At 53.8% G+C, this 19,501-nt stretch overlaps 1 protein-coding gene across 2 annotated transcripts in view; it reads left to right on the forward strand.

Moving 5' to 3' along the window:
- KLHL26 (kelch like family member 26) overlaps positions 1-18,338 on the forward strand; it is a 29,622-nt gene extending 11,284 nt beyond the window's left edge. The window contains exons 2-3 of one of the 2 annotated variants that reach the window (XM_045853616.1): positions 10,191-10,373; positions 12,344-18,338. In XM_045853616.1, coding sequence (XP_045709572.1) covers positions 10,191-10,373; positions 12,344-13,925 — 1,765 coding nt within the window. In that variant the 3' untranslated portion in view covers positions 13,926-18,338. The remainder of the gene's footprint in view (positions 1-10,190; positions 10,374-12,343) is intronic. The other variant, XM_045853617.1, reaches the window with a different exon arrangement.
- Positions 18,339-19,501: the final 1,163 nt, after the last annotated feature.

The raw sequence follows: 19,501 nt of genomic DNA on the forward strand, positions 1-19,501 counted from the left end.
GAAAATAGGAGGTTCTTTGAAGAAAACAGGAGGTCCTTATCAGAAGAGGGGAGGGATGTTGGCACCCCCTGAAATGAAGATATACATTACAGGTCCCTTCTGATGCCTACATTTGTGCTGCTGTTGGAAGGGCCTGGCTGAGCTGTCCCCATGGCTATCTGCCTGTGTCAGGCCTGGCACTGCTAAGCATGAATTCATGCCATACCATTTGGCAGAACTGTTCCTTTCATGGCCTCAATACCTGTCCTGCCAGAGGAGGCAGATAGGCTGGGCTCTGAGACACTGGAATTTGGCAGCACTGGAATGTCACTGGGTTTCTGAACGGTGCTCTGGGGCTGTGTAGTCATGCGCATACTTGCCTGATTGTAGAGTGAAGGGGTTTTGCTCATTCAGGTGGCTCCATTTCCAAGCCCAGTGCAGTAGGGATAATGTGGGGGGATGCCTGTTACTGGGATCAGCCCTGAGTCAGTGGGTGGGCCCGGGACAAGCAAAGCCTTGGCCTGAGACCTGCTCACTAGTCTGCCCCTGCTACTCGTCACATGGGGACCCCAGTTAGACTTTGAAGGGTAAGAGAAGCTGTAGGGAGATTTGGCTGGGCTCTGAGGGTAAGGGAGACCATGGGGCAACCTGCTTTGAGAAGACTTAGAGGTGAAGGCTTTGAGGAACATGGAAGAGTTGGGGACTTGGGAGTGCAGTATAAGGATGAGGGTGAGAGGGCAGGAGGAGTTGGCCCTTCAACAGGGGGCACAGCCTGAGCAAAATGTAGAGACCAGATGCCCAAGAGAGAATCTTGCTGAGGGCCTCCTGTTGAGCCCAGTCAAAAGATAACATACACAGTCCCAGGACTTGGACCAGGAGGGTACATGGAGGGAGGGAACCGAGCAGATGCATGCAGTAGAGATCTGCAGTGAGCAGATATGTGAGTCAGCTCTAGCCAGTGCTGCCACCTAACAGCCATCCATCTGTTACCTCACCCATCTATTTACCTGCCTGTCCACCATTCCACCCACCCATCCATCTACCCACCTATCCATCCATCTATCCCTCCCCTCTATGTAGCATCCAATTGACAAGTGTGGCAGCTCTGAGCACATTTCGGGCATGGTGCCAGGTGCCAGAATCCACCCTATCCTGCCCTGGTGAGCCTCCTGTTTTAGCCTTGGGGAGACAGGCTGGGCAGAGCAATGAGTTAGGAAAACAAATAGAATGAGGTTGGGGGGGTCAGAAAGGCCTCGATGAGGCTCTTCCAGTGTGACCTGGAAAAGTGGGGCAATCTCTCACACAGAGGCTAGAGGATTAGTGGGCTAATGCACACCCTTGCCATGGCCTGCACCAAGGAACTACATCCTGCCTTTCATGTTGTCCGGTTCCATGTCCACTTCATAGCTCAGTGCCCATGGCCAGCGGTCTCAGTGATCATGGTGTCCACCCACCTGAGGCTACAGAGAGGCTGACACCAACCAGGTCTTTTGTGTGCTGTGTGGCCTTAGACCTCTCTGTCTGACCTTTGTGCCTTATTGCCTTGTCTACAAGATGGTGATGATAGTTGTGTCCCCCTTGCCATACTGCCCACTGAGAAATAAGCTGGGAACCAGGTCTGTACCACCCAGCCTATAGCCCTGCATGGAATAGGTTCCCACTTACCAGGACAGGGAAGGATGGAGGTGGAGAGCTGGATGCTGGCAAGGGAAGTTGGGTTTGGGTGTCCTTTTCTTTCTTCATAGCCTTGAGAAGTGGCCAGAGTTGGGCAAGTCTGGGAATGCTGGGTGTTGCCCATATGATTCTCTTCTGCATCATTAGTGGTCCCACACGAGCCCCACTTGTCCTGGGTTCCCAGGGGCATCAGTCAGAGGCTGGGGTGAGGGTCTGGTTTGAGGGGCACTGGGTTCACAGTGGCACCTGTGAGACTGTGGAGGACAACAGGAGATGCTGACAGGGGGTGATGAGGTCTGACGTTATACCCCACTGCTGGCAGGAGAGCAGGTGGTATCTGTGGAGCACTCCACTCTGACCCAGTGCGTATTGGGGGAACATGGGGATTTGTGCCACTTGTCCCTGTCACAGTCACAGAAGGGCAAGATGATTGAGCTGGCAGTGCTTGTCTTCAGTGGAGCTGGCACTGAGGGGGCCACCCTATGCCAGGCTCTGTGCACGAGGGGTCTTTGGTCAGCCTCAGGGCAGGAACTGGTGACACACAGGGCAGGGCAGGATGGGAGCAGTTTTTCTTACCCCGAGGGTCCTCAAGAGGATTCATGAAGGTTCTTTTGAGGTTAATGCAAGTTCTAGAACCTGTCAGCCTTCCCCACCATCCTCCCAAGCCTCAGCCTTCCAGGCTGTTGTATGGGGCTCTCAGGAGGTGCCAGCCCCAGGAACCAGCAAGTTGCACAGTACTTCCTGCTGGGCACTCCCCTGTACCCCCTCTCTTCTGTCACCCTGTCACTGCCCACCAAGCACAGACAGGCAGAAGTGAAGGCTATTACATGTAAGTGATGGCTCCAGATGGTGATGCCATGAGGAAGACTGGGGGATATGGGGCGCTGTAGCCTGGGGCTCCTTTGCAGGGCTCAGTGAGGGGGTTTCTGTGGGCAGTGTGCTCCTAGGGCAGGAAAAGGATCTGGGTCTGGCCATGGGTCTGAGCCATGTCCACAGCCTTTGGCTCTTGGAGGAGGCAGGGCAAGTTGCAGGGAATGCTCTAGGTTCTGCCCCCACCTGTCAGCCTGGCACACCTGCCCTCTCTGGATGTACAAAGATCCACTGATAGGGTGCACAGACTGGCATGGAGCTGGGCAGCCTATTGTAAGTTTTGCATATGTCTGAGAATAACCAGCATGATGACCAGGAGGGAGAAATAGGCAACTTAACTGCTGATGCCGTGGAGAGATTCCAGGCTTGGAGGACATGGAACCTGGGGCCCTGTCTGTGTTCTTCTGTCTCTCTCTCTGGATCTCTGTCCCCATCTCTCTGTCTCTAATCCCCTCTCTCTGAGTCTCCATCTCGCCTACTTGCCTGGTCTCTTGTCTCCTTCTCTCTGGGTCTCTGTTCCCTCTGGGTTGTTGCCTGTGGATTGGTGTCCTGGCCTGCTGGGACAGTGTTGTGGGAACCTTCATCTGCTCCTGGGCTCCATGCTTGTCCACCCAGAAGTCCTGAGCTTTCCTCTATTTCCCCTGCAAGTCCAGGGATCAAGCCCTGCCAGAGAACTAACTGTAGGCATCTCAGGAGGAGCTGCCCCTTTTCTGTAGGGATGGCCCCAGGAATGGGCTTGCTGCCTCCTGGGGATGAGGGAGGCAGAGCCACCCTTGCAGAGCAGTCCCAGGAGAGAGGCGCTGACGTGAGTGTGCAGGCTCTGAGCCAGTGCAAGGTGCCAAATCACGGAGACTCTATCCTTGGGCTGTGAGCATAGTACTTGGAGCTGTGAAATATTGCAACCATGGCAACAGTGGCTGGGCTATCTGCCTCTGTGGGGTGTGTGAGATCCTGGCTTTGGTGCACCTCTTACCCATGGAGCTGTGCACCCAGGAGCCAGCCATGGCCTTGGCAAAGCCAGCAGGCTGCAGTGTAGTAAGCAGGCTTAGGGGCCGTGCTGGGCCTCTGTCTTCTGCCTTGAAGGGGACACTTGTCCTGTCCTCCTGGGCTGGTAGGGGATTCATGAGGTTGTATGTGAAGAACCACTTACAGTAGGTGGTTAGTTAGTGGGCCTGCCTTGTGAAGGGTCAGAGGGGATGCAAGGGGGAAGGCACAGAGTTTCTAATGTGGCTGGACAGAAGGTGGGGGAGGGAGGTGTGTGAAATAGGGTGGAGAGGTGGTCCAGCAGGCTGCCAGAGTCTCATCAGAGCCCTAGAGCCCGATTTCCCTGTTCTGGGTCTCTGTCCCCCTTTTTTCTCTGGGTCTCTATTCCACTCTCTCTGTGGGTCTCTCCCCACCCCCCACCCAGGTCTCTGTCTCTCTCTCTGGATCTCTGTCCCTCTTTCTCTCTCTGGGTCTCTCTCCCCACCCCCCTGCATCCCCCTCTTTGGGTTTCTGCCCCCTGAAGCACAGCATCTTCCCCACTGATGCCCCTGGGACCTTGGGTGGAGTGGCTGAACTCCCTGGTACAACGTCAGCCGGGGTACGAGCCAACCAGCTGCACTGTGCTGCTGTGCTCCTTGGAGCCACATGGACAATAAAACCAAAATTGGCTTTGGAAGTGGAAGTGCTCTCCTTTTTGAGGGGAAGTGAGGGAATTTGCATGTCAGAACAGTATGTTAAAGGGGCAATACCGGCAGACTCTGTCCTGGCCTGAGCTTTGGGCTCCATGTGGGGGTGGGAAAGGATTTTACAAAACCCCAAAGAAATGTTTCCATGAAATTCTTGTTCTTGCCTTTTCCTTTTTTTTTTTGACATTCCAATGAAAAGAATTGTTCCGGGGCTTTGGAGATCTCCTGTAGGGTTGGGAAACTGACTATGGAGACCAGGGCCAGCAGTGGGCGAGGGCAGGAGGAGGAGAGTCTTCACCTCCACCATGGGGCTCCGTCAGCCCTGTGGCTCTGCACTTCCTGTGGTCTCTCCGCATTGTGCAGGCCTGCCTCGTGCTGGGTCTCTGCAGAGCAGAACCTGAACCTGAGGCAAGGCCTCCAGTCTGTGATATATTCTGGGTGGGGGGTGACCCCATGAAGGACTGGATGAAAGGAGCCCATGTAGGGGCACCAGCAGGGAACAATGGGCTCAGTGACTAGGGTCCCCTGGGAGATTGCGGGAATCCTGCCATTGGTGGTCTCTCTGGGGGCATTTACTCTGCCCAGTTCCATGGGCCATCAGCCCTGGCACAAGGGAAACCCCAAAGGAGGCAGGGGCTGTGTTCCCATGTCTAGTACAGGCCTGGGCCTGGCCAGAGGTTCCCAATGACAGTGCTAGGGGGCATACTGTGGGGGTAGGGGATCAGGACAGTCCTGAGCCCAGGCCAGATCTGTGGGGGCACGTGCAGCCCCTTGGAGCCCAGATCCAGGCAGGCAGAGGGTCAGTTGGGGCAGCAGTGAGAGGCCCCCAGAGACACCCTGACCAGCTGCTGACACACTGGCTCCGATGACTCAGTCCTGGTGACCATGGCTCGGGTGGCCGCCTAGAGACTTGGACTGGCCCAGGACTGCCGCCACCGCCTTCCTGGAGGCCCGTGGCCCCGCCATGGCAGCCACCCCCTGTCTGACCGGCCTTAGTCATTGGTCCCAGGCCCAGTATTCCTCCTCCTGACCACCTCCGCCCAGCCATGCCTGCCTCTATGTCCAGGGTGGGACTCTGGTCCCTGCCAGTTTCCTCCCTCCTTCCCAGAGTTCCCCAGAGGCTGTGAGGGGTAGTGCAGGGGCTTTGGGGACAGTTGTCCCATCTGTGAGACCGGAGGAAGGAAACAGCCTATGGTGTGCTAGGAGTCTTGCCCAGCACAAGGAGGATGTGTACATAGAAAGGGTTGCTTCCCACTCACTTGTAGCTTGGCTTGGCCCACACCCTGTAGACAGCAGCCCAGTGGGCTTGGTTGGAGTTCCAGCCCAGGTGTCTTAACTCCCACTTGTGGACATTCTGACTTCCTCTGTGCTAAGCTGAGGGGCAGCCCCTATCAGAAGGCACCATAATTCTTTGTACTTCCTTGAAGGGCATTTAGTTCATTTCCCATCTTCAGCTCCCAGAAATGATATTTGGGGAATGTCCTCACTCATCTCTCTTACACATGTGAAAGATAAATCCCTGAGATAAATCCTAGCAGTAGTCTTGCTGTTTTAAGGATGTAAGCCCTTAGAATTTTGCCCATGTATGGCTCATATAGGTAGTGACAGGATACAGCTCCCCATTGGGCCTTGCCACCTCCTAGGCCAAAGGGAAGCTGGTGGAAGTAGGTGGTCTGTGGTCCTTTACTTCCCAGGAGGTGATGAGGGCAGAGAAGCCTCAGCACAGCCCTGTCACATCTGTGCTCCTGCCTGCCCTGTTTGACAGCCAAGAAAATAAAGACCCAGAGACCAGGGAGCATGCCTGAGTCACACAGTTGGCTGATAGCAGGACAGGGGTCAGAATCCTCCCTTTGCTTCTCACACCAGGTGCCAGAGCCTGGCAAGGTGAGGTCTGTGGTACAGCCTGGGCAGGTTTCCTGAGGAGCAGGTCTCACTGATCTGTATCTCCCAACCTTTGGGCTCTGGTTTGGGCTCTAGGGGATGCTAGTGATGAAGGTGACTTACTGGCTTGGACCTACTGAGTCTGAGTCTATTCCAGGGAGGGAGGCTCCAAGGGGTCACACCAGCTGTTCTGACCCCAAGGTCCATGTGCTGCACAGAGAAGGTAGCTTACCTGTCCAGACTGGAGGAGCTGGAGGGGCCAGCAGGACTGTGGAGGTTGGGGAAGACATCTCAGCATGCCTTCACTGCAGGCAGGGCCCCAGGCAAGGCTGCCAGGAAGCCCTCTGTGGAATCGGGGAGTGAGGCCCAGAACCCAGCATGCAGCCAAGCCCTTTTCCCCCTACGGAGAGCCCCCATGGGCATCACTGTCTAAGCACAGGGGTGGCAGGGCTGGAAAGAGAAGCCAGGGCACCCCCACTTTCTGGCCTCTGCAGCTTTCTGCCTTGTGCCTGTCCCCTCTCCCTGGGATGCCCACAGCTGCAGTGTGAAGCTGATTCTGGATGGTTTGACCTCTTTGTTCCCCAGGGCCTAGGGTGTGCACCAGGTGAGCACAAGGTCACTCCTTGTTCATGCTGTGTCCTTCCACCCACAGGTAAGGGTCTAGGGGCTGAAAAAAAAACGATGAGGAGTAGGATGGACCTGAGTGCCTGATGGGTCCTTAGAGGCTTTTGTGGGGCATGGCCTTTGCTGAGGCGGCCCAGAGGCCCATCAGAGGGTATCATCAGGGCCCCATTCCTGGGGGTGTCCTGGCAGTGGCTGTCCAATAGAGAGTAGCCCTTGTGGGGGACAGAGGAGAAGTAGGGGGGGTTGGTGCTCTTTGAGGCACTTTGACTCTCTAGGGTCCATGAACCAATGACATTCTGTTCATATCTTCAGGATTTGGGTCCATCGTGGGGTCTTGGGAAACTGTCAGAGCAGAGACGCAGCAGTCAGGGAGGATGGGCTGGACACAGCAGCTCTGGCTGCTTTGTGCTGGGGAGAGGAGGAGACTTGTGAAGTGGGCATCCCCTCTACCTGGTGGGGAGAGGCAACTGAGCCAAGCTGGAGACTCAGGGTGCTCCTGAGCCCCTGTTCTTGCTTTCCTCTGTAGCCTGCAGGAGGGCTGCATACTCAGCCTCCCAGGCATGCCAGGCCCCGCAGCATTGACAACCCAGACAACGATTGCACTGGACTCCAAATCCTGTGTGTTCCTGCTTCCCATGGTGGGAAACCTTTCCATCAAGCACAAGCTGTCTTCCTCCTATCATATCCTGTGTCACCTGGTCATATCCCACATCTTTGAGACTCTGAGTACCTCAAAATCCCTCTACCCCTGGTTGGCCCTCTCCCATTCCCAAGGCTCTCTGAGAGGACACTGAGGTGCAAGGTCGGGGACCTCAGGTTGCCTGCAACTGCATGGATCCAGTACCACCTACATGCCCTGGGCTTGGCATCAGCCCTTTTACTCCCTATAGTGCTTTGGGAGCTGGTGGGCACTGGGGCTGAGGGGACTTCTTATTCTTCCTGCTTTCTTGGGAAGATGGGTGCTCACCTTCCTGGCTCTCACTTGTAGGCAGGTGTTGGTCCCAGAAGTGGGAAAGCAAGTTCCAGAGAGCCCGAGGCTGGAGAGGGAGCATAGTGCTGGGACAGTGGGGCAGCTATGGGCTGGGAAGTCCTGGGGGTTTCTTGAACCACTAGGGCCTGACTCTGGAGGTGATGACATTGTTTGCTCCTGTTGTGTCTGGAGGATGAAATGATGTATTGGGTCCTCCAAACCATTTATTCACTAATGCATTCACTCTGCTAAAGTTTTCTGAGATGAAGCAGCAAAGGAGACTTGGGAGTGATGAAGTTCCTCCTCATTTTCTCTGAGGTGCTGGGGGTCATGAAGGGTTTTATGCAGGACCTAAGAAGGCTCAGATGTCTTTTCATTCTAGTATTTTTGCGGGGGATGAACTTCATATAATATAAAACCACCATTTTAAAGTGAACAATTCAGTGGCATTTAGCACAATTACAGTGTTGTGGAACCATCTCCTGCATCTCGTTCCAGCATACTTCATCACCCTGAAGGGCACCCTGCCCCTATTAGCAATCACTCTGACACCTCCGAATATGGTTTCTGTCTCTATGGATGTGCCCGTTCTGGACATTTTATATAAATGTGATCATACAACATGTGGCCTTTTGTGTCTGGCTTCTTTCACTGAGCATTCATGTTTTTCACGTTCACCAATGTTGCTGTGTGAATCAGCTTCATTCCTTCTTAAGGCTGAGTAATATTCTATTGTGTACACATACCACATTTTGTTTATCTACTCATCCGCTGATTGACATTTGGATTGTTTCCATCACTCCTTTTTAAAACCTAAAAACAAAATTCTAGCCCTGGCTGGTGTGGCTCAGTGGATTGAGTGCTGGCCTACAAACCGAAAGGTCTCCAGTTTGATTCCCAGTCAAAGCACATGCCTGGGTTGCAGGCCAGACCCCCAGCTGGAGGCATATAAGAAGCAACCAACAGATGTATCTCTCGTACATTGATGTTTCTCTCCCTTTCTTTCTCCCTCTCTTCCCCTATCTCTAAAAATAAATGAATAAATCATTTAAAAAATCTAAAATAATTTTTCTTTTCTCTCCTGATTCCTCATTTGGAGGTATAGGATTCTCTGCTTCCCTTATCCCCACCCTCTCAGCAAGCTGCCTTCATTGGTAAACCTATCTTCTTACAGAGATATTCTTGGTTTTGTGACTTCCCCACAATTTGCTCTGTTTCCCCCACATTGGCCAGGAGGTGACCAGAAGATCCCATGCAGCCTGCTGCTCCCGGGAATGGATTCAGATTATGCTGTATCCTCTTAACAGCCCTGGGGTTATGGGCAAGCTGCTTAGCCTATTCCTGTCCTTGGAAGGTGGGACCAGTGGACCTTTCCCCTTGACTAGGCAGCCACAGAGCACAGCCCAAAGCCAAATTCTCCTGAAAACTTCCCTGTGACTTTGTGGTCATGTGACTGCCCTCCCCCAGGGTGCTGGGAACTAGAAGTGTGCTGGCAGGTGTCAGAGTGGCTGGGCCTTGAAGGCCAGGCCTTCCTGGAGGTGGCACGCTCTCCTCCACAGTGAGATGCACCCCTGTCCCTAGAGCCTAGTGCTCCTGGGAAGTTGCAGGTGTAGTTCCTCCTCCACACTCACACTGGGGCTCTGTGCCAGCACCTTAACCCCACCCAGCCTCTGTAGAAGAGAGATGGGTTTATCCATGGGGCTTGCTGGGGCATAGGGGACATTGGTGATGTGGAGAGTGCAGCACTCAGGAGACACATCTAGAATTAAAAATAATGAGATAGAGTTTTGAAAAGGAGAGGGTTGGAAGCAACCTACATGTCCATAGATGGTTGAAGGGATAAAGAAATTGTGTACTCACACACTTAGACAGTAGAATATTATTCAGCCGTAAAAACGAGTGAAGCACTGATAAACACTACAACATAGATGAACCTTGAAAACATAATACTGAGAAAAGCCATAAAAAAACCACTTATTATCTGATTCCATTTATATGAAATGTCCAGAAAGGCAAATTCATAGAACCAGAAAGTGGATTAATGGTTGCCAGGGGATGGGACAGGGGGACAGGGGAATGGGGGGCATGGGAGTGACTGCTAATTGAGATGGGGTTTCTTTCTGGGATGATGGAAATGGACTGAAACTAGATTGAGGTGGTGGTTATACAACATTGTGAATGTACTGAATACCATTGAGTTGTACATGTTAAGTAGTGAACTTTATGTTATGTGAATCTCACCTCAATTTTTTAAAAAAGAGACATGTGGTCTCCTCAGGTCCTATGTGAAATCCTGCCATTATCACTTGGCAAATGACATCCACTGCCAAGGCTAGTCAGTGGGTAGGTAGCAGACACAGTTGAGACCCAAGTTTTGTTTCTCCTTCCCTGGGGCTAGTTCTGGTGATTTCGCCTGTGCCTGCAGCAGCTTCAGAGTCTGGGCGAGCTGCCCAGGGTCCCTGGGCTAAAACCAGCCTGCCCTGAGACCTCTGAGCCTCGAACTCCACCCTGCTCTCCCACAGCATGGCCGATAAGAACGGAGCCCTCAAGTGCACCTTCTCAGCGCCTGGCCATAGCACCAGCCTCCTACAGGGCCTGGCCACACTTCGCTCACAGGGCCAGCTCCTGGACGTCGTGCTCACAGTCAACAGAGAGACCTTCCATGCGCACAAGGTGGTCCTGGCTGCCTGCAGTGACTACTTCAGGTTAGCACAGGCTCAGGGTGTGGGCTGGAGAGTGCAGGCCCTTCCGAGAGGGGCAAGTTCAGCACCATCCAGGGAGGGATGGCTATGAGGGAAGGTGGCTGGTGTTGGCCTAATGGCCAGTAGACCTACTACTTTTCTCAGATTTGCAACTTACTTAAAACTTTTTGGAGACATTGCACAGGCAAGAACATACCTGGGGGACAGAGGTGGCCCATGGTCACCCAATTAGCAGCTTCTGCCCTGAGGGATGTCAGAGCTTGGCCAGGTATCCACACTGTCTTTATTTGACACCTGAGTGTGCCAGGTGCTGTGCTGGCCTTGGATCCAGCAGGGAGAAGACTGGCACAAGTCCCTGCCCTAGTGATACCTGTACTCAGGACGAAGGAAAGGAGGGACTCCCCAATAGTGGCCCCAGAGTGTACCAGGTTCTGTTCTAGTCCCCACGTGACAGGCGAGGCCTTGCCAGGTGCATGGATCAGTCTGCTGTGAAGACCTTTGCCTGGAAGTTCCCTTCTGGGGGTAGGTTCTCTGGCCCTACTTTGCCAGTGATGGCCAAGGCATCCCTGCCACCATCTCACAGAGCCCCACCCCTGGTGCACACCACAGGCTGCATCTCTCCCCTGCCCAGTTGCCCTCCGACTGCCTGCCCTGTGGGCTCAATGAGGCCCTTCTGGGGAGCTAGAGAAGCCAAGCCATCTGGGGCGCCGCTTCTATTTTTATTCTGGATTTGGGGACGGGCGAGCCGCCCCAGCCAGAAATGCCCTTTAAAGGCTCCTTTGCGCTGGTACTGCAGCTGGTGAGGCCTTAAAAGGCAAAGCTCCCTCTCGTCGCCATGACTGCTTCTGCCTTCGACAGGCTGATGGGACTCACAGGGACAAGAAGGGGCAGGGCCCTGGGGCTGGCAAAGCACTGCTCTTGGAAGGGCTGTGGCACTGCCTCATGGAGTGCTGGGCAGTTGTTAGTTGATGGTCCCAAGGCACCACCTGAGCCTGGCCCATACTAGGGGTGACTGAGTAACAGGTATCTGTTAGTAAATAGCCAAGGGAAGTTCCCTCCCCTCAGTCAGCTGTTGTGGCCGTCAGAGTTACGATGAGAGGCCAGTTTGCTTGCACCATCTTCTAGAACCTCCTATGAACTCCTAGCAGGCACTGGGATTCTCGCCCTTTTTCCTGGTGGAGAGCCCCCAAACAAAGGCTGTGAGGGGCTGTGACCCAGGTTCTATGTCCCAGAGCAGGAAAACACAGCTGACAGACCTGGGGTCACTCACTAGGAGGTCTCACAGTGGTCTGGGACTCCTGTGGGCCATTTTCAGGAGCTTCCCTGATTACCTGGGCCTTTCTCTGGACACATCAGAGACCCCAGTTGGAGTCCTTTAATAGGTGCTCAACCTGCGACCTTTACTGCCTTACTATTCCTGTACGGTAGCGGCTGAGACTCAGGCAGGGGAAGGTGGAGCCACCTATTCAGGTGAGTGTGCTGGGGAGGGAGTGGACTCTATGAACTATGGTGTGCATTCCCCTGCTGTTCCCCCATTGTATTTCCTGATCTTATTGAGGGACTGGTCCTCATTGCTGGACACTAAGGTGGAGTTGGAGACTTCTCCCTAGAGCCAAAGCTAAGGTTTGGCCTCCTCCCCCACTACCCTGCCAGGGGCACTACTCTGCCAGGAGCAGGGGTCAGAGGGGGACCTGGCCCCCACTCCCCAAACCAGCCTACCCCAGTGCTGCTCACATCTGGGTAGGGTTGGGCAGTGCCCCACCACTGGGACAGAGTACAGAGTTCCTGTTGGTAGGAAGGAGCGTGACTTGGGATGGATTAAACTTTTTTTTCTTTTCTTTTTGCGTGTCTTTAATGTACACTTGGCCTGCTTTTCCCTGGTGGGCCAAGCCTGTGTCACAGGGCCAGGCCATCCCAGTGACCACAATGTCCCTCAGTGCCCTGAACCCACGTGCTATGTTTCCGACCCTTAGGGCCATGTTCACAGGTGGCATGAGGGAGGCAAGTCAGGACATCATTGAGCTGAAGGGCTTGTCAGCACGCGGCCTACGGCACATCATTGACTTTGCCTACAGCGCCGAGGTGACACTGGACCTGGACTGTGTGCAGGACGTGCTAGGTGCAGCTGTGTTCCTGCAGATGCTGCCAGTGGTGGAGCTGTGTGAGGAGTTCCTCAAGGCCGCCATGAGCGTGGAGACCTGCCTGCACATCGGCCATATGGCCACCACCTTCAGCCTGGCCTCACTCAAAGAGTCTGTGGATGCCTTCACCTTCCAGCACTTCTTGCAGATTGCTGCCGAGGAGGACTTCCTGCAGCTGCCACTGGAACGCCTTGTCTTCTTCCTGCAGAGTAACCGGCTACAGAGCTGTGCTGAGATTGACTTGTTCCGTGCTGCTGTCCGCTGGCTGCAGCACGATCCTGCCCGGCGGCCACGGGCCAGCCATGTGCTCTGCCATATCCGTTTCCCACTCATGCACTCGTCTGACCTGGTGGACAGTGTGCAGACACTGGACCTCATGGTGGAGGACGTGCTGTGCCGTCAGTACCTGCTAGAGGCCTTTAACTACCAGGTGCTGCCCTTTCGGCAGCACGAGATGCAGTCCCCGCGCACAGTTGTGCGCTCCGACGTACCCTCTCTGGTGGCTTTTGGTGGCACACCATACACTGACAGTGACCATGCTGTTAGCAGTAAAGTATACCAGCTGCCTGAGCCAGGAGCCCGCCATTTCTGTGAGCTTACAGAGATGGAGGTGGGCTGCAGCCACACATGCGTGGCTGTGCTGGACAACTTTGTGTACGTGGCTGGGGGTCAGCACCTACAGTACCGCAGTGGTGAAGGTGCAGTAGATACCTGCTACCGCTATGACCCGCACCTGAACCAGTGGCTGCGTCTGCAAGCCATGCAGGAGAGCCGCATCCAGTTCCAGCTGAATGCACTGTGTGGCATGGTCTATGCCACAGGTGGCCGCAACCGAGCTGGCAGCCTGGCCTCAGTTGAAAGATACTGCCCGAGGCGCAATGAGTGGGGCTATGCCTGCTCACTGAAGCGCCGCACCTGGGGCCATGCAGGTGCCTCGGCTGGGGGCCGCCTCTACATCTCAGGTGGCTATGGCATCTCAGTAGAGGACAAGAAGGCACTGCACTGCTATGATCCTGCAGCCGACCAGTGGGAGTTTAAGGCACCCATGAGTGAGCCCCGAGTGTTGCACGCTATGGTGGGGGCTGGTGGCCGCATCTATGCCCTGGGTGGCCGCATGGACCATGTGGACCGCTGCTTTGATGTGCTGGCTGTGGAGTACTATGTGCCTGAGACCGATCAGTGGACCAGCGTGAGCCCCATGAGGGCTGGCCAGTCAGAGGCTGGTTGCTGCCTGTTGGACAGGAAAATCTATGTTGTTGGGGGCTATAATTGGCGCCTCAACAACGTGACAGGCATTGTGCAGGTGTATAATACCGAGACGGACGAGTGGGAACGTGACCTGCACTTCCCTGAGTCCTTTGCAGGCATCGCTTGTGCCTCAGTCCTGCTGCCTCGTGCTGGGAGCAGGAGGTAGCTACTAGGACACCCCCTCCTGCCATGACCTGGCTGCATGCTGTTCTTGCCAGAGGCTTGGTGAGCACATATCCTATGGAGAACCTCATCACCCCGACCCCAAACCTTTGACCACCCACCCCTGGCTGGTTGTGTAGGCCCTCTGTGTTGATAAGCCTCTTTCCTAGGGTCCTTCCTTCCTGAAGCAGAGCTTGGCTCTGCGCCTGCCCAGGGAGCCTGCCAGTGAGGAGGCTGACATGTTATGGCAGAAAACTTGAGCCTCAGGCAGTTTTCTCATCTGCACAGGGTCCTCACTCAGGGGCGGGAATCGGGAATCGGGAGTGTTACTGTGCCCCGCTTCTCTCCCACTCCTCAGCCTGGCAGTCTCAGACATTCAGATGAGGGCTCATTGGTGTCATTCCAAATTCATGGTATGCCACTTTCCTCCTCCCAAGTTTCTTGTGCTTGTGTGTTTTAAAATAACTGCACTCCACATCTCTGTCATTTGGACCCCTTGGAGCAGGAGGGGCTTGGAAGCACCCAGATCGAGGTGATGACCAAGGGTAATTCTGTCTCCAAAATGAGCCCAAGCTGTTGAGTGGGAGGAAGGCCATAGGGAGGGTTCGGCAATTGCCCCTACTCCTGTCCTTGGTCTGAGACCCTCAAGGTGTTTGTTCATTTGCTTTCAGAAGGAAAAACCACAGCCAGCTCCTGGAGATGGTTTTTATAGGTTCAGGCCTCCCACTGGGCAATGTGGAGGGCCCTAAGGAGAATTGGGCCAATGTCCCTGTCCCACAGATGAAAGAGGATGCTGCTTTAGAATCTCAGTACGTCTGCATTCCACAGGTCTGTTCAAGGATCTTTATTTTGTCCACTCTCCAGCCTTGTACTCCCTTGGTCCTGTGTTCAGGTCAAAGTGCCACTTGGCTCAAGGCTACCAGTGCAGAAAGTTGGGCAGATGGGAACCTTTCTTTTCAAGGGCTTCACAGCATTTATGGCTGCATTTGTTTTGGTCTCTAAACCTTTTTTTCTGTTGTTCCATTTGCTTTTTTTTTTTTTAAAGCAGCCAGCACTGCTGTCTTATAAATGGGGTTTGTACCCTTGGGGCAACTTAAAGTGTCTCTCTGCTGCTAACAGATGATTGATGTCATGTCTCTGTGACCCACTCGCTGTGTAAAGAATTAACCTCATACCTTAGCAGACGTTGTCTCCTAATATTTTCCTAGTATTTAATAAAAATGTTATGGTGAAAGATGGAGCAGGCCCAGCACTGAGCTTGTGGAGCCTGATAGGTCACAGATTCCTCCTGTCCTCTGGGCATTTGGGGACCCCTCTCCCAGTTCACCCTTTCCCATCCTTGCAGAAGAGCTAGAAGGGGGGCCAGTCTTTAGCTTAGGGGTATGAGTGAGGGCAGTGGGAAGTGGAGCCGGGACTACTATTCGGCACTGGTAAGACAGATGGCAAACCCAGTGGGCCCCAGCGACTCTCAAGGCTATTCCATGTGCCTGGTGGCCCAGCCCCCTGCGACCAGCCAACTCCCAGCCTTAGCAGGTTCTGCCTCCATATGCTCAGGTTCTGTCTCCATATGCTCAGGCCTGGGGTGCAAGATCATGTGGCTATGGAGCTCCTCTACCCAGAGACTGCAACGCAGAAAAGAAAGAGCAGGCCTAAACAAAGCATGAAGTCACTGACCTTTGTGACTCAGTTGGTTGGATGTTGTCCCATCAAGTGAAAGGTTGCCGATTTGATTCCCAGTCAAGGCACATGCCTGGCCTGTGAATTCAGTCCCCATTTGGGTTGAGGCCTGTATGAGAAGCAACTGATTGATGTTTCTCTCCCTCTGTTTCTCCCTCCCTGCCCCCTCTCTAAAAATAAATAAATAAATAGAAAGCATGAAGTTATCACGTTTCCATAGGGCCTAAGAGGTCTATGAGCTACCCCTGGTCCCTGCTTTTGTGGCAGCCTCACTGTGCACATTAGTGGACAATGCCTGCTGTTCATGTTATAGCCTTCTGAGAGGGGAGGCTTCTAGGTCACCTTCAAAAGGTACCATAGGCCTGGTGCTCCTGTCCAGCAGCCTGGGGTGAGGCTGAGTGAGGAGGCAGTGTTGAAATAGGAATTTGGTTGGGAATGAGGAAGGAGCCCACGCTGCCAGGGGCATTGAAAGGAAAGCCGTGGCCCTTGGGGTTTTACCAGAACATCTCAGCCCCTTCCCACTGCCCTAACCTGAGCTCCCCCAAGAGACCCCTTTTTTTGCTGGAGGCACAGCCCCTTCAGGGGGGCAGTGAGGAGCCTTTGCCAGCTGCAAGTTCCCCCAGATCAGCTCACACCTCAGAACATCTTGTCCCCAATGAGCTGGCAGGGGTGCCGGCACAGAGTGGAGGGGGCGCTGCTGTATCTAACTGGTTGATTGTGCGTAACCGTCTGGGCTGGTCCATGGAATGTTCTCAGGGGCCCCCTATCCCTCCTTCTCCACCCACCCCCCTGGAAGAAAGGAAAATTATTTTTTTGTATTGTAAACTTTAAACACGAAAAAGCTGTTTTTAATTTAGTAGAAACTGGCTTGAAACTTTACTTTGTGAACGTTTGTGTCCTTCAGAGAAAGGCAGAACATGTGTACACATACACACAGAGGCTTGCACACACATACACACATGCTCACACTCAGGCATACCTGCACACATGTGTTTGCTCATCCACAGTTGAATAAATAGCTTGCACACACATCCCTGGCCCAGTCTGGCCATTTCTGTGTGGTACCCTGAAGGGGTCTGCAGCTCATCACCTTATCACTTCCCTTCACCTTTCACCCAGGACAGCATCCACTGTGCATGGGGACCGAGCTTGAGGAAAGCCCGTCTCCTTCCAGATGGCCTGCTTCCCCACCGAGGCCCTGGACTCGGCTGCCGGAGCCTCCCTCTGCACCTGGGCCGGGGCTGTGGGAAAACGCTGTCTCTGGGGACAGTGGGATGCAGGCTCGTGAGAGGGAGGCCAAGTGTGACTTCTGGGGCCTCGCAGCAAGTAAGGGCCAAAGGGGCCTTGGGGGAGCTGTGTGAGGTGGGAATCTGCCCTGGACCTGGCCAGTTTGGAAATCTGCCCCTGGCTTTGTGTCCTGGAATGCAGCTATAGCTCCTCTGTTCTCACGGGCCCTGGAGATTTCACTTCTCATGGTGGAGTCTCCAAGCATGGGTTTTATTAGGGGCACCTGGCCGTGTGTCCCAGGAGGCACTGCCAGGAATGTTTATTGCACAAATGAGAGGTTGGGTGGGAAGGTGGGCGCAGAGCCTCATCCACTCTAGCATCTGTGGGTGCTATCTGCGGACCCCCAAGGGCAGGTGGTCCATGAGTCCATGCTTCTCCACAACTAGACCCCAGCCCAATTCTTGTGGCTGGCTCTGCTGTGGTCAGCCTGGCAGCCATTTCTCCTTCCTCACCCACAGAGCCCTGATTTGGCGCCAGCAGCAGTGTGCCCAGCCTCGGGTGGGGGTTAATTTAGGATTTGGCTTAGATTTTCTTGGTAATGCCTTTTGCAGGGGTTGTTTTCAGTCTGGGCGAACTTCCCAGCTCTGGGCAGTAAGCTTTAAGGGAAGGTCTGGGGTGGGAGTTTCTGGTCACGGGAGAAGCTTTATTGCCCTCTTCCATCCCTTAATGCTTCCTATGAGGACATAGGATGCCAGGAGCTTTTGCAGCCATCTTGTGGCCATGAGGAGCATTAAGAGAGGAACAGAGATGCCACCTCCAAGAACCCAGAAATCATGAAGCCACCAGTCCCACCCTGGAAACTCTGATCTCCAGATTCCTTTTTATGAGAAATCACGATGTCTATGGTATTTAATATACTTAATATCTTAAGATACTAGTGGTCAACTATTCTAATATTTGCAACCCAGACACTTATAAAATTATAATATAAAGGTAATGAGCTGAGGTTTCCCAATCTTACCATAAGTCAGGGTTTTTTTGTTTGTTTGTTTTGTTTTTGCAAATAACAGAAACTGATCTGTCCAACTTCAATAGCAAAAACATGCATTGGAAGGCTGCTGGAATGCTCATAGAAGCGGCGGGAAGGTGGGAAAACCAGGCTCAGAAAATAGGAAGAATCAAGGTGGCTGGGCAGCGGGGGTGATCAACTGAAGTCAGATCAGGTGACTGATTGGTGAGGGTGTTTGTGCCACCACCACAGAATCCAGATGTCTCAAATGGCAATGCGATCTGTTCTTGGCACTCAGCCATAGCCGCCCCTGGAAACTGGATGCGCCTGCCCTGATTGTGTTTCTTTGTATCACTTGCTCCTGGGTGGAAACATCCTATTGGCCTACCCCATGTCCTGTGCCAACCTAGCTGCCTGTGTCCCTGGAAAAGTGAGTACATGAGTGTGCTAGTCAGCTGTTGCCTCCTTGTAACAACTCAAATCTCAATGGCATACAAAAATAAATGGGTGTTTTTCATGTATCTGTGACTCAGTTGTGGATCCCTATTCTATGCTGCCCTCAGCTGGGCATCTCTCTTCCAGGTGCAAGGATGGGGAGTAGCAGGGTGGGGTGAGGTGGGGGAGTGCTCAGCCCTACCTGTCTTCATCCTCAGACCAGCAGGCAGCCAAAATAATGTCCTCCCACAATGGGGCCAGAGGACAAGTGGAGTCACATGAGACTTCCTGAGGGCCGGGTTTGGAACTTGTATGCTGATGCTTTTGCCCGTGTGCTATTGGCCAAAGCAAATCACATGGCCAAGCCCAGAATCAGGGCTGGGAAATAAATCTCCTTCTTACAAAGGAATGATGCACAATGGCGAGGTAAAGGGTAGGAAATGGGAATGGATGGGGAACAGGCCCATGTTTTGATCCATCACACTGTTGGCTCTGGGGCTTTTGTTAGTGGGGGCTGACTTCCCATGGGGGGACTCCCCAGGCTTGGTTGGGGACTCAGACATTGGGCCACCAAAAAGAGAAGCCTGTTGGGCCACCAAAAGAAAAGCCAGTAAGTATCCCCTGAAGGTTGGGAATCCTCTTTTGTCACATAGGTTGGGATTGTAAATGTCTTGGGCTTTTGGACAGTGGGCAGGGGGTCTGCGTGGGGGAGTTCAGTTGCAACTCAGCCAAGCATCAGCAATGTGTTGTCATTGGATGTTCCCTCTGGTGGTTGCAACAGGAGGAGCTAGCCTGCTTGCCCTTCCCTGGTCCTGCCGTCCCTAGAGCAGCAGTCCCCAACCCTTTTGGCACTGAGGACCATTTCATGGAAGATGATTTTTCCATGGATGGGGTGGGGGTGATGGTTTTGGGATAATTCAAGAACATTACATTCAAGCTCACCTCCTGCTGTGCGGCCTGGTTCCTAACAGGCCCAGACCACTACTGGTTCCCGACCCAGAGGTTGGGGACCCCTGCCCTAGAGCCATCCCCCAAGTCCCTGCCTCCCTCAGCTACCAGCCTCTTGCTACTCTCCGTGGCAGTCCTGCCCTGTCTCACCCTCAACCCCACACTCAGCCCAGGGTGGGGGGCCCAGGTACCTGCATCCTCATCTAACCCCTACCTGTTCAGTTGTAAGGAGTGAGCACTGTGCCTGGCATTTCTGGCCTCTGTTGACTGGTTCTCCTTTTCGC

Source organism: Phyllostomus hastatus, unplaced genomic scaffold (genome assembly GCF_019186645.2).
Source record: "Phyllostomus hastatus isolate PE091 unplaced genomic scaffold, TTU_PhHast_1.1 phas_contig_98, whole genome shotgun sequence".
Lineage (NCBI taxonomy): Eukaryota > Metazoa > Chordata > Mammalia > Chiroptera > Phyllostomidae > Phyllostomus > Phyllostomus hastatus.